This window comes from Papio anubis, unplaced genomic scaffold, assembly GCF_008728515.1.
Source record: "Papio anubis isolate 15944 unplaced genomic scaffold, Panubis1.0 scaffold1228, whole genome shotgun sequence".
NCBI lineage: Eukaryota > Metazoa > Chordata > Mammalia > Primates > Cercopithecidae > Papio > Papio anubis.
In genome coordinates this window covers 1-15,044 of record NW_022161168.1, presented here as the reverse complement: position 1 = coordinate 15,044, position 15,044 = coordinate 1, and the positions used below count along the sequence as shown (strand labels likewise).

At 48.3% G+C, this 15,044-nt stretch overlaps 1 protein-coding gene and 1 long non-coding RNA gene across 2 annotated transcripts; both read left to right on the top strand.

Moving 5' to 3' along the window:
- The first annotated feature begins 2,477 nt into the window (after positions 1 to 2,477).
- On the top strand, positions 2,478 to 8,541 carry LOC101011191. Its single transcript, XM_009196545.4, is given in 5 exon segments — positions 2,478 to 3,845; positions 6,381 to 6,600; positions 8,127 to 8,172; positions 8,175 to 8,274; positions 8,277 to 8,541. Coding segments are annotated over 5 exon segments (516 nt in total). The 5' UTR covers positions 2,478 to 3,772; the 3' UTR covers positions 8,354 to 8,541.
- Positions 8,542 to 12,653: 4,112 nt separating this feature from the next.
- Positions 12,654 to 14,688, top strand: LOC116272536. The gene is made up of 2 exons (XR_004181203.1): positions 12,654 to 13,569; positions 14,160 to 14,688. It is a non-coding gene; the product is annotated as an uncharacterized LOC116272536 (long non-coding RNA).
- The last annotated feature ends 356 nt before the right edge of the window (positions 14,689 to 15,044 follow it).

The window sequence follows — 15,044 nt, the reverse complement described above, 5'->3', positions numbered from 1 at the left end:
GCTCATGCCTGTAATCCCAGCACTTTGGGAGGCTGAGGCGGGCGATCACCTGAGGTCAGGAGTTAGAGACCAGCCTGGCCAACATGGCGAAAACCCATCTCTATTAAAAACACAAAAATTACCCGGACGTGCTGGCCGGTGCCTGTAATCCCAGCTACTCAGGAGGCTGAGGCAGGAGAATTGCTTGAACCCAGGAGGTGGAGGTTGCAGTAGCCAAGATCATGCCACTGCACCCAGCCTGGGCAACAGAGCAAGACTCTGTCAAACACACACACACACACACAGACACACACACACACACCCTGTGGAGGAGCTCATGGAGGCGAAGAGCATGGCCCTGCACCCAGCCCCACAAGCATGAATTTGGTTTCCAGCTTTGCATGTCACCAACTGCAGGTCTTGGGCACGTGACTCAACCTGAGCACCTCAGGGGGTCTGGCACAAGGCTCACAGCTGCAAGCTCTCAGGAAGCCAGGCTCCTCAGTGGGCATGGAGAGGTGGTGGTCTTGGATGACCCTTGACTGGACTGTAAATTCCTCTCATCCTTGTCTACTCTAGACCCAGCTCAGCAGGCAGTAGGTGTTCAAGTGATACTTAAACAAATGGTACTTTTCTCACTCTTTTATCTCCTTCTCGCCTTCCTGCTCCCTGTGTTCCCTTCCTTTCTAGAAACTGTATTAACAGGGGAAAACAGTTCTCCCATTTTCAGAGAACCAAGGCAATCTTTCCCCCAAGAAAATCACCTTGCAGGCCAGGCACAATGGCTCATAAGACAGGAGGATTGCTTGAGGCCAGGAGTTCTAGACTAGCCTGAACAATATAGAGACCCTGTCTCTACAAAACAACTAGCCAGCCGCGGTGGCACCGGCCTGTGGTCCCAGCTACTCAGGAGGCTGAGGTGGGAGGATGGCTTGAGTTTGAGGCTGCAGTGAGCTATGATCATGTCACTGTACTCCAGCCTGGGCAACAGAGCAAGATCCTGTCTCAAAACAAGAAAGAAAAGAAAGAGAGAAAGAGAGAGGGAGGGAGGGGGAAAAAAAAACCTTCTAAGGGGACTAGAAAATAAAAAGAAAACCACCTTGCTTTAAAATATCCAAATGGTGGCTGCCTTTCTGCATTGGCCAAAATGACTGAACTCGACAGTGCTCCCCTAACTCTCAGTTTACGGGAACCTAAAACCTCTTTATGACTCAAGGAAGAATTTGGCGGAGATTCCCTCCCTCCTAGCACTCCAAGGCTAAAAGCAAACCGAGGCTTTGTGGGTTTTTTTCCCCTTTATCATTTCCTGTAGTCTAAAAAAAATGAGAGGAATGCAAACATTGAGGAGATAATGGACGTAAGCACCAGGTAATAAAAAGATTTAGCAATAACCGCCCTGAGAGTAGCACGGGCCAAATAAGCCCCGCCCCAGGCCCGCCTCCCAGCCCGAGGATCCTGTCACCATCCTCCAGAAGCCTCCGGGTTCCTCCTCACTAAGTGGTCTGCCGCTTTCCTTCTTGCTCCTAAATTGTTCTAGCTCCGGGTTCTAAGCCAGCACATGCGTTATTAACATCCTTCCCATTTTTCCCCACTTCCTCATTCACTTCTCCCCACCTGCTGCAAATTCTAGGTGGCAGTTTTTGGTTTTGAACTTAAATTTTTTTTTTCTGGACAAATCTAATGAAATCAAGAGAGAGAGGGAAAACACAAAAACCACCCTTCACTTATTGTCATTGGTCCAGATTTTTCCTTCTAGTATCTGACCATGAGCTGATGTCATTTCTGTGTTAAGGAGATGACAGTATAGAGGAGCGGCTAAAGGTGGTTCTGGGGCCAGGTAGACCTGGGTTTGAGCTCAGTCACTGGCTCAGTCACTTCCTCTGTGCCTCAGTTTCCCCCTGTGAAAATGAGAGTAGGGGTAGTGTCTAACCCATTGAGTTATGGTGAGATGTAAATTAGAGCAAGCACATAGCACCCTCAGCCCAGCATCTGGCACACAATTGGCGTTTCTGCAAACACAAGCTGCAGTTATAGTGGGAGGCAAAGACTGGATAGAATTTTTTACTCTGCCTTTTCTTACTTTGAATCATGTAAGTGCTGGGCATGGTAGCTCACGCCTGTGGCCCAGCTTCTTGGAAGGCAGAGGTGGGAGGATCACTTAAGCCCAGGAGTTTGAGGTCAGCCTGGGCAACATAGCAAGACCCCCATCTCTAAAGTTTTTTAAAATTATTATAATAAGCATTTTCCATGTCACTTTTTCCTCCTAAGGCCTGCATTTTTCTGAAGTACAGACATCATCGGATAAGGCCAAGATCACATTCAGAATAGAGGTTCCGGTGTCTGGGGCACACCTAGCACTCAATAAAAATGGCTGAGAAGTATTTTATTTATTCACTTATTTAGATTTGGGGTCTCGCTCTCTCACCCAGGCTGGAGTGAGGTGGCATGATCAGAGCTCACTGCAGCCTTAAACTCCTGAGCTGAAGCGATCCTCCCACCTCAGCCTCCCGTGTACTGGAACGACAGCTGTGAGCCACTGCACCCAGCAAAAAACTATTTTAAATGGCTGCATAATATTCCACTGAAAGCCTGTGCCCTGACTGAGCTGGCCATTCCATAGGATCTGATATTTGAGTAGCTCCCATTTTTGTCACTTTTATAAACAGCATTGCTGTCACCATTGCCACCCACACAGCCCGTTCATTCCCTGGTGTGGGGTGGGAAGGGAGAAGAGAGGTTGTCAATTTCATAAAAAATCTTTCTGAATAAAGAGTCTGAGCATTTTTTTTTTCACTTTCTAAACATGTTGCCAGATTGCCCCTCAGAAGGCCTGTACCAAATTTACACTGTTGGCAGCATTTTTTGACGAGAACTACTCTTCACGCTAATTTACAGTTTTTCTCTCGGATCTGGAATTCTTGCCCTGGCTGGTTCTCCTGGGAGGCATGAGGCGTGTATAAAGATATCTGAGCGATGGCTGTCACCAGAGGGGCGTATCTGGTTCTTCTGCCAGGTGCTCAGGCTGGGAGTGTTTCTGTCTGCTGGGCCAGGCCAGGTGGGGCTGAGAGCACTGTCTCAGTGCTCCCAATCCCTGCCTGCTCTTAAGCCACCAGAGATCTTCCGAGGTGGGTCCTGGAATGCCTCGGTACCCTGCGGTTCAACACTCTGGCCCATCCTAGACAGATGAGTCTCATCAGGTGCCACCACCGTGATTCCTGCTCTCACACCCTGGCACTTCATTGGGGCTCCTTTGCAATAAGTCAATCAGCTACTGCTGGAGAAAAAAAAATTTTTTCTCCTGGGTAGGGAGATGGGGACAGGGGCCATAAGTGAAGCCACATGCTCCTGGAAAGCCATAGCCACAGCCCCTGACCACGTGCTGAACTCTTAGCACCACTGCTGCTGCTGCCTTTAGACTGTAGCATTGCTTTGCTGAGGTTCTGTGACGCGCAGCCTTTCCCCTAGCTCTGGTCCTCCTCCTCCGGGGGTGGCCCTTGTTTGCAAACAGCAACAGGAAGTTTTGACGCTGCTGATTAACCAGACTCCCACAGCTCTCTGTGCTGAGTCATCGCCACTAGTGTCAACCTCTCGCCTGCCCCGCCGACACCACCAGCTTCCAGGTGACCGAGAGGAAGCAGCAAGCATCTTGTGGTTCCAGTGGCTTCCATCTGCCACCTTCTAGGGGAGGGACAAACTTCCATCCACCCCAGACAACCAGAATGTGCAGGGCCCTGAATGCCAGGATGGGAATTTAATCTAATTAAACTTCAGCAAGGGGCTGAGGGACAGCTTCATGCCAGGCACCGGGAAAAACTCTTTACACACAGGATTGCCTTTGCTTTCATTCAATCCCTGCAACATGTGTGGTAGGTGTTATTATTCCCATTGTACAGATGGAGAGACTGAGGCCAGCGGGAGGCCCATGGATGTGTAGGGGCTGCTATGGGAAGGCAGCTTGGAGTGCCAGAGATGGTGGGTACTGCCAGCAGGAGCTGTGTCCTCTACGCACGATGTGACCTTGGTCAGATTTCCTCCCTGTTCTGGGTCTCATGCCCCTCCCTGGGTACATGAAGACTGGTGACCTTCTCAGGGCTACAGCCACGAGGAAGTGAGTGGGCCAGCTGGATGGCCCACTCTGGGATTCTGCTTGCTGAAAGCCTGATCCAAGGGCAGGACTATCCCACCTCAGCCACCTGGGGCTGGCTTCACTGTTCACAGTTGCATCACCAAGGAACTCCATGGAAAGAAAATAATTGAGTGGTTGCCAGGTCTTGGGAGGTGGGAGGGAGAATGAGGAGTGACTATGAATGGGGCTTCTTTGGGGCGTGATAAAATGTCCTAAAGTTAGATTATGGTGACAGTTGTACAACTCTGTGAATATACTAAAAACAATTGGATTGTACACTTTAAACAGGTGAATGTTGTGGTATGATAATTATATCTCAATAAAGCCGTTTAAGAGAGAAAGGAGGAAGGAGGGAAGGAGGACAGGAGAGAGAGACCTACTCAGAGGTCAGGCCAAGCACGATGGCTCACGCCTGTAATCCCAGCAGTTTGGGAGGCAGAGCAGGGAGGATCACTTGAGGTCAGGAGTTTGAGACCAGCCTGGGCAACATGGCAAGACCCCATTTCTACAAAAACACTTAAAAATTAGCTGGGCATGGTGGTGCATACCTATGGTCCCAGCTACTTAGAAGACTGAGGTGTGGGGCCAAGCGGAGTGACTCACGCCTGTAATCCCACCACTTTGGGGGGCTGAGACAGATGGATCATTTAAGGTCAGGAGTTCAAGACCAGCCTGGCCAACATGGTAACCCTGTCTCTACTAAAAATGCAAAAATTAGCCGGGCATGATGGCACATGCTTGTAAACCCAGCTACTTAGGAGGCTGTGGAGAATCAGTTGAACCTGGGAGGTATAGGTTGCAGTGAGCCGAGATTGTGATTGCGCCACTGCGCTCTAGCCTGGGTGACAGTGAGACTCCGTCTCAAAAAAAAAAAAAAAAAAAAAAAAAAAGATTGAGGCCAGAGAATCACTTGAGCCCAGGAGTTCAAGGCTGTAGTGAGCTATGATCACACCACTGCAGTGCAGCCTAGGTGACGGAGCGAGACCCCATCTCTTAAAAAAAAAAAAAAAAAAAAGGGCCAGAGCTGCCTTTGAGATTTGCCTTCTGGAATAGGGCCCTCAGCATCCAGGCCCTCTCCAATCATCCGCCTCTAAGCAGCCTCCCTCCAGAGCCCAGGAAAGGTGTGTGTGAAGACACCCAGTGGCAGGCGGTGGCCCCAGCTGCTGACCGAAGGTGATGGGGCCCTGGCCTCTGGTGCTTGCTCTCCTCAGAGAGGAAAGAACCATGAATCAAAGGGCAGGTGTGTGTGGACCTGGAGGAATGCGGGGAGGGTGGCAAGAAAACTGCTGGAGGCGGAGCGGGAGAGACCCTGTGAGTCAGGGTGAGGTGAGGTGTTGCTCAGACAGGGAGGGCCTAGAAACAAAGCCTGGACTGGAAACACCAAAACAGCGGGCTGGCCAGGGAGCCTAGAAACATCGTAACACTCCAGAAAGTGTAAGTAAGGAACACCTGCTGCTCGTGAGGGGCCCCCACCAACTGGTCCGGCCATGTCTGCTTGGCAATCGGGGGCACAGGCAGATGCCGCTGCCCAAGAGGTAACCCCAGCCTAGACCTAACGCTGAGCCATGGGCACAGGTGCAAGGGATCCATCATGAGGTTAGCTAAACTGGCCAATAAGAGGCTGAAGCTCATTCCACTTGTACTGTTTGGGCAACTTACTGTTGAAAAAGGAGAACCTGGCCGGGCGCAGTGGCTCACACCTGTAGTCCCAACATTTTGGGAGACTGAAGCTAGTGGAGCACCTGAGGTCAGGAGTTTGAGACCAGCCTGCTCAACATGGTGAAACCCCATCTCTACTAAAAATACAAAAATTAGTCAGGCGTAGTTGTGCACGCCTGTGATCCTAGCTACTCGGGAGGCTGAGGCAGGAGAATCGCTTGAACCCGGGAGGAGGAGGTTGCAGTGAGCCAAGATTGCACCACTCCACTCCAGCCTGGACAACAAAGCAAGGCCTTGTCTCAAAATAAAAAAATAAATAAATTAAAAAAAAAAAGGAAAAGGAGAACTCAGAGGATCTTGGAGGCACAGTGTCCCTGTCTAAATCTCCAGATAACCCAGAAAGCACGCGCTGCCCCCACGCCACTCCACCCCCTCCACGCCTCCCTGTCCTATGCTCTTCACGCCCACCTCCTGGGGCAAATGGCACCGGATGCTCCTGTCTTAAGTGAACAAATGGAGACTCTAACCACCTTCTGAGAATCCCAGCCCTGCGGTCAAACCTGCATGCCTGCTGAGTACCTGCATGACAATAATTAGGATTTCCTATGCTCTGAAGCAAACCTCCCACCTGGCATCCTGCATGTGTCCAGCAACTCCCTGCACCTGGGCACTAATCACACAGGTGGGCTTGGCATCCTCACAGCCTCTGTAGCACATGCCTTCAGGGGGAAGAGACCCAGGGACTCAGGAGACTCGAGGCATCTCCAGAGTCACAGCCTGAAGACGGAACCCCATGCTCTCCTGGACATAAAAGCCACACAGTCCCTGGTAGACAGGTAGGCAGAGGTGAAGGGATTTACCCTGGCACTGGGTTAGAGCTGTGCAGTCACCCCTGCTTATTCTTCCTGTACATCCCGCTACTGTCCCCCTGCTATAGATTTGACTGGGGCAGGCTGGCTGCAGAGTCCAGGTCTTGAACCACTGTACCACACTGCCTCTCAAGGGCACAGTCAGTGGGGTCCTTGTCACTGTGGGCCATTCCTCAGCATGCATTCAGAGCTCTTCACCATCTGCCTGCAGCCGCCCTGCCTGGCCTTTTCTCCCACTGACCCCCCAAGGCACCCTCTTTCTGGTCCTTGAGTTTTCCATATGCTCCACCCCCACCCCCACATCTCCACCTGCAGCTGTTTACCTGTGAGGCTCAATGAAAGGACCACCTCCTCCGTAGGGACTCCTGATACCTAGTCAGAAGTCCCCTAGGACCACCTCCCCTTCCCTTAGCTCACCTAGCACTGGATTCACAATTGTGAGGGACTGTCAGTCTCCTACATTAGATTGGAGGTCCCTGATTCAGACTCCCATGCTGTGTGACTTAGGGTAAGGCCCTTAACCTCTCTGAGCCTCAGTTTCCTCATTAACAGGTAATATTTATTGAGCACGTACTATGTGCTAGGTACTATATGCTACTATCCCTTTCAATCCTTACAGCACATATGAGGCGGGTACTGTAATTATCCCATGTTACAGATGAAGAAACTGTCACTGTCATTAGGACTACCACCATTATTGTCATTCTTTTTTTTTTGGAGACAGATGCTCTGTCACCCAGGCTGGAGTGCAGTGGTGCGATCTCAGCTCACTGTAACCTCTGTCTCCCAGATTCAAGCAGTTCTTCTGCCTCAGCCTCCCAAGTAGCTGGGACTACAGGCATGCACCAACACACCCAAGTGTTTGTATTTTAGTAGAGATGGGGTTTCACCATGTTGCCCAGGCTGGTCTTGAACTCCTGAGCTCAAGCAATCCACCCACCTCGGCCTCCCAAAATGCTAGCATTACAGGTGTGAGCCACCATGCCTGGCCTATTATTGCCCTTCTTTTATCCACTACAAAACCTAGCACACAGCAGATACTCAAACTCAGCAAAATTCAAGTATGGCTAGAACTGGAACCAGCCTTGGATAGGAAGGAGTTTCAGAAACAAAGTTCTGCACATGCTCTAGAACCCGCAGGCCTGGCCCTGTCCTGGCTGGGGTGATACCATCTTTGGAGGCTGATGCTGGCAGTCTGTTGTGGCTGGGGACTTGGAGTGGCCTCCTTTCACTTCTCACAGCAGCCCTGCCTCTATCCACAGAAACAAACTCTGCCCAAACCAGTCCTGCAATGCACAGAGCCCGGTGGCAAACAAGCCACCTGGATAAATGGTGCCCAAGGCTGTGGGGGTCCTGGGAGGCTGACTGGAGGCAGAATTGTGTTCATTTGTAACCAGAGTAGCTCTGGGTTACTTCTGTTAGCTCAAGGTCACAGGTACATCTCTGTGCTTCAAGATCCACACCGCACCCCCCCACCGCTACGTGTTTTCTAGGATCTGCTCCAAGCATTTTCCAAAGCCGCAGGGGCTGCTTACAAGACTCTCTGCCCATCACCCCCAACCTGGCTGAGCTGGGACCACATCGACGCCTGGCCTGACTCTTCTACCAGGATGCCCTCCAAGACCAACACTGATGCCTGAGTCCCCTCACCAGGGAGACTGGGGGTGCCCCTACGCGGCTGCTGCACCTGATGTTGGAAACGGAGGCTCCAAAAACGTAAGTGAAGTGGGTATTCCTGCTAAACACCCCACTCAGGGCCTGGGGGAAGGGGAGCAAATGTCTGTCTGCCCCCCGCCAACTCCACCCAGCCATGGCTTGTCCCATGGCCAAGTTGCCTGGGTCCGTGGGATCACCAAGTTCTTCTGAGTCACTATACATACCCCCAAACACCCCCAGACTCCTTTCCTGCCACTCCCCCACCTCAGGCACACATGCAGTGCTTGGCGCCGGGGTTAAGTCTGTGCCCTGCCGCGAGTGCTGCCTGGAGACCCCGGTGTCCATTCGAGGATGAACTTGGCTGGGTCATCCCTGCTACAAACAGGCTTTTACATTCTTGAACTTCACCTGGGGTGAGGGTTTTCAGAAGTCCTGCCCCTTTTCCTCCTGAGGCCTCCTTGGTCCTGATGTTAATGAGTGGCCATCCACGTACCCACAGGAAGGGATGTGGTCAAATCCTCTTACCAGCGGCTCTGAACCATTTGACCTGCTACCTGAGATGCTGGGGAGAGGAAAGGGAAGGGTGCTGTCACTTCTAAAAGTTCATCCAGTTCTCACAACATCCCCATTCACAGGTGAGAAAACCGAGGCCTGAAAAGTGTCAACCCAAAAGACACTCCTTGCCCCAAGCCCAGAAGGCTGAGGAAGTAGGGAAGTGCGGTGGGATCTGTCTTCCCGTGTGTCTTCAGGATCCCGGGGCCTGCCCCTCCTGGCTTCCTCTTGAGAAAGGCCTCAGAAGACCCACCTTTGGTCGCAGGACAGAAGCTGGGCCGAGAGGCAAGGGTTTTGGCCTCCACAGGGGAAACTCTGGGCTCAGAACTGCCGAAGTGACTCACGGGCCCTGCTGGGAAGCAGCTGACGTTCCTTGTCTGCGCCTTACAAAACCACAATGGGCTGCGAGTGACAGCCAGCTGCTCTGAGTGGCGGAGGAATGTTGTTGCCAGACAGGTTCCTGAGGCATCTGCTGAGCTGTGCTCCAGAAACCAGCCCTGGGCAGCTGACACACCAAGCAGCCTCCACCCCTCCCCACAACCAGGACTCATAGAGGGCACCCCCACCAACCTCAACAGAACCCTCCCGTCAGGGATCCGTGGAAGTCAGCCACTGCCACAAGGACAGCCACCCATTCCGGGCAGGAGCTCATGGGAAACCATGACCAGGGAACCCATCCCTCCCCACCCCCAGCAAGACTTGAGGCCAGGGAGGTTAGAGGGGTCTCCCTATGACCAAATCTGTGGCCGTCACAACCGACCTTGAACCATAATACTATGAATGAGAACGATAATAATCACAGCTAACCCCTTGCACTCACTACATGCCGGGCACCATGGCATGGAGCGCTTTTTCTGGATTATCACATGCATTCATTTCCTGGGGCTGCCGCAGCAAACTGCCACCAACTGCATGACTTAAAACAACAGAAACGTATTCTCTTGGCCAGGCGCGGTGGCTTACGCCTGTAATCCCAGCACTTTGGGAGGCCGAGGCGGGCAGATCACCTGAGGTCAGGAGTTGGAGAGCAGCCTGGCCAACATGGCGAAACCCTGTCTCTACTAAAAATTAGCCGGGTGTGGGGGTAGGAGCCTGTAGTCCCAGCTACTCAGGAGGCTGAGGCAGGAGAATTGCTCGAACCCAGGAGGTAGTGGTTGCAATAAACTGAGATCGCACCATTGCACTCCAGCCTGGGTGACAGAGAGAGACTCTGTCTCAAAAAATAAAAAAATAAAATAAAAATAAAAAAGAAGAAAGAAAAGTAAAAGAAAAAGGACTGTATTCTTTTACAGCTCTAGAGGCCAGAAATCCAAACTCAAGGTGTTGGCGGGGCCACACTCCTCCTGAAGGCCTAGGAGAGAATCCTTCTTTTCCTTTTCCAGCTTCTGCTGGAGGCGGGTGGTCTTCAGTGCACCTCGGCTTATGGGCATGTCACAGCAGTCTTTTTCCATCTGCACATGGTGTTTTCTCTGTGTATCTATGTCTCTGTGTCCAAATCTCCCTCTTCTTAGAAGTACACCAGTCATATTGGACTTAAGGCCTACGCTAATCCAGTATGACCTCTGCATACCTCTGCAAAGGCCCTAGTTCCAAATAAGGTCATATTCCCAGGGTTCCAGGTGGATATAAATTTTGGGGAACACTATTCAACTCAATATACCACATGTAATCTTCTTAATAAGACTGATATTGCTTTTATCTTCATCTTACAGATAAGAGGCTCAGAGAGGTTAAGCAACTTGCCAGAAATCACCCAGCCTCTGATTCTAGAACTCATACTACATCATCATCACCATCTCCTCACAGAAGCTCAGCACTTCATCACTTACAAAGCTTCTCCTGGCCATTGTCTCTTTCTCTCTTTCTCTCTTTCTCTCTTTCTTTCTTTCTTTCTTTCCTTGTCTTTGTCTTTCTGTCTTTCTCTCTCTCTTTTTTCTCTTTCTGTCTTTCTTTTTCTTCCTTCCTTCCCTTCTTATTTGTCTGTTTTCTTTTTTATGTTTTGAGATGGAGTCTCACTCTTTTTGCCTAGGTTGGAGTGCAGTGGCGTGATCTCTGCTCACTGCACCCTCCTCCACCTCTATTTTTAGTACAGATTGAATTTCACCATGTTGGCCAGGCTGGTCTCGAACTCCTGACCCCAAGTGGTCTGCCTGCCTCAGCTTCCCAAAGCACTGGGATTATAGGCATGAGCCCCCATGCCTGGTCTACTGTTGCATTTTCTTCTTGCCAACACAATCTTGAGGGGCTTGGGAAACAGTTGATAAGGAAACAGTGGGCTCCATTAATTAACGTGGCCATGGTCATACAGCTAATGAGAGGAAGGTCTTTTTGATTTTCTTTTGAGACAGGGTCTCGCTCTGTCACCCAGGCTGGAGTACAATGGCACAATCACAGCTCACTGCAGTGTTGACCTCCCAGGCTCAAGTGATCCTCCCACCTCAGCCTCTCCAATAGCTGGGATTACAGGCATGTGCTACCAAGCCCAGCTAATTTATCTTTTTGTAGAGACTGGATCTCACTATGTTGCCCAGTCTGGTCTCAAACTCCTGGGCTCAAGGGATCCTCCTGCTTCAGCCTACCAAAGTGCTGGGATTATAGCTTCTGCTGGAGGTGGGCGATCTTCCGTGCACCACCAGCCCGGCTGAGTGGCAGATCTTTTGACCCCAGATTCAGCATACTGCACTATGTAGGCTCCAAATGGAGACCTCGTTGGAACATTTCAAGGCTTTGTAAGCCCCTCGAGGCTATTTGCCCAGAGTGATCAATGCCATTGCTGTATTTACTGATAACACCCACTTCAGCTATACCTGCCAAGCTCATAAAACGTATTGTAAGCCTGCTGCTTAAATTTACCTCCTCAAATATCAGCTCCTCATCCCCTGTCTGTTCTCTGCCAGCAGCAAGGCCAGCTATTTGAGCAGTAACAATGTGGAGAAAATCCAAGAATCCATGGGGCCCTCACAGCTCACAGCTGAGCCACGGAGTCTGGGGAGACAGTAGCAGGTGTGGCGGGTGCCGTTCCTCCAGTTGCTCCCAGCCAAGAAGGGGCGAGGTACAGGCACAGCCCCACTGTTAGCTGCCCCTCCAGACGTAGCTCCAGGACGGTCCAGCGTCTTCTCATTGAATGCTCACAAGGATCCCACAAAATCCATACTATTAGCTGAGCATGGTGGCTCACACATGTAATCCCAGCACTTTGGGAGGCCGAGACAGGAGGATCACTTGAGCCTAGGAGCTCAAGACCAGCCTGGGCAGCACAGGGAGACCCTGTCTCTACAAAAAATTAAAATATTAGCCAGGCACAATAGCATGTGCCTGTAGTGCTAGCTACTTGGGAGGCTGAGGAGAGAGGATGGCTTGAGCCTAGGAGTGGGGCACATGACTTGGCGCAAGCAGGAGGATTAGACTCCGAGATACCTCCTGTTTGGACACCAGCACACGGCAGTCAGAGAAGTCTTAACATATAAAGGAGAGATTGTCACCTTCAAACTTTATTTTATTTCTATTTATTTTTTATTTTTTATTTTTATTTTTTTATTTTTTTTTTTTGAGACGGAGTCTCGCTCTGTCGCCCAGGCTGGAGTGCAGTGGCCGGATCTCAGCTCACTGCAAGCTCCGCCTCCCAGGTTCACGCCATTCTCCTGCCTCAGCCTCCCGAGTAGCTGGGACTACAGGCGCCCGCCACCTCGCCCGGCTAGTTTTTTGTATTTTTTTAGTAGAGACGGGGTTTCACCGTGTCAGCCAGGATGGTCTCGATCTCCTGACCTCGTGATCCGCCCGTCTCGGCCTCCCAAAGTGCTGGGATTACAGGCTTGAGCCACCGCGCCCGGCCTTCTTTTTTTTTTAAGCTCTCTAGCTAGCATTTATCCTGCTGAGTTTCTTTTCTCCTTAGAGATAAAGGAAAGAAAATCATTGAACATTAGGATGATCACTTACACAAAATTTTTTAGTGACATCTTTCAATTAGTAGTTACCCTAGTGGTTGACTTTTGTCACTGCCCCTCCTGCTAGTAGACATTTAGCTGCTGTGTGGTTAATATTTTCATTTTTATTAAGTAACCACTTGGCAGTTATCACTGAAGTACAATTTATATCCCTGTTCTCAAAATTCATTTTGTTTTAAATAAAACGTAGTGTTAGAAACATATAGATTTTTGTCAGCATTTATCTTTATTCTGGTCAAATGTAATTTACAGAGGGTTTAGTGGAAATTCAAAAAGATTATTAATTTTATAAAAATATTGATTGCTTAAGACCTTGGATTAGCCTGAGTAGACATCTACTAACTGTGATATCCCTTATTTATTTGATGAGTATAATTTAAAAAGTTAAATGAAGGTGAATTGTTGTTGTGAAATAAAAACCTAACAGGTACTTTCTAATAGAATAAACTTAAAATTAATTGTTGGATTTCATGTCTTTTGTCACTAAAGAATTCAACTGGTAGAAATGTTACTCTGTGAAAAAAAAAGTTATTTTCCAAAATGTTCTGTTATTTAAAGTCTCATTTTGTCTCATGTTTTGTGTTAATATCCTAGTGAATCAGTATTAGCTTACAGTACCCTCTGTTTATTGTTGTATTCTTTCTCTCCCTCTTCAAGACTCAATGATGAGGCACGGCGGCTCATTGCTGAATTGGGGAGCACATCTATTACTAATCTTGGTTTTAGAGACAACTGGGTCTTCTGTGGTGGGAAGGGCATTAAGACAAAAAGCCCTTTTGAACAGGTTAGTGTCTTAGACTCTCAGAATTAACAAAAACAAATTCTATGAAACCTTACGGTACATATTCCCATCCCAGCTATTTGAAAATCAGATAAAGCAGATAGTAAATATGATCATATATTTGTCATAAATTCTTGGTAATCAGTTATTTGAAATAACCATCGTACTTTTCAATTCAAAACTTAAAAATTCTGCACGGGAATATTTTTTCCTACAGGACAATGCGTTGGAATAGGATTACCTATCTTAAGCCTTTTAGGAAGCTTTAATTATTAAGGATTGTAATTGAGCTTTGGATTTTAGAATCAGTTAAGTTTGGAAATATTTTAGAACTTAGCAGGATGTATGTGTTAGTTTTTGACTAGCAAATAATCCTTTAAAAGCATCTGCAATGTATTCTTTCAGCTGTTATTTGAAGCTCTGCCATGTATGTGATACAGCCTGAGGGTCACTCATTTAATATCTTGACCAGTAATTTATATGAACTCATTGTTGACATGAGTATTACTGAAATGAGAATGTGTAAAATGTTACTGCAAATCAGCAGTTTACAAAGGTTTGTTAAACTGTGTATTATTACTGTGTTCCAATAGCACATAAAGAACAATAAGGATACAAACAAATATGAAGGATGGCCTGAAGTTGTAGAAATGGAAGGATGCATCCCCCAGAAGCAAGACTAATGGAAATGTGGAGAGAATTGAAGAAAGCGCACTTTCACTATTAATGGGAGAGCTGTGTGTAAATATTTTAAGAGCATGCAGCCATCTTGGTGTGTGCATGAGTATTGTCTCTTTTGATATCAGGATTATTTATTGCTAACGTAAATAGATAGCATTGTAAATAGTCATCACAATGATCAAATCACTGAACCATGTCTCTGCACATTTCCCTAAAAGTACAATGTTTAGACTGCTGTGGTAATACATATTTTAAATTCTAAAAGCATACCCAATGTGTAACAGAACAGATCGTGAAAAATATATTGATATATATACTAGTTGCTGTGAAAATATCATGGAATAACATGGATTTTAGGGTGGATACTTTATTTTCTTTTATACCTCTATATATTGCCTTGTGATGACATTATCTTTTAAATTAAAAAGAGATTTGGCTAGTTGTGTGTGTAATGTTACTTTACAGTCCGACTCTCCTGATGTACCTCTTTTCATGATCTTTTTCTTTCCTTCCCAAGAAACTGAGGAATGTTTAATATGAAAACACACATTGGATATGTGAAAAGCACAACAAAATTCTTAATGTACACAGTAAAAAGTAAATATATAAATGTAGATGGGATTTAGGACCACAGCTTGCTGGATTTGTGTTAGCTATTGGAATAACTTGATTTTGTATAAGCTATTTAGAGTGAGGCTGGAGGTGGCAGTTTTACAGAACTGGAGAACCAGGCCAAGTCCCCTCCCCAACCTAATTAGGTCATTCAGGACGGCTAAGTCAGTATATTTAGAGCAATA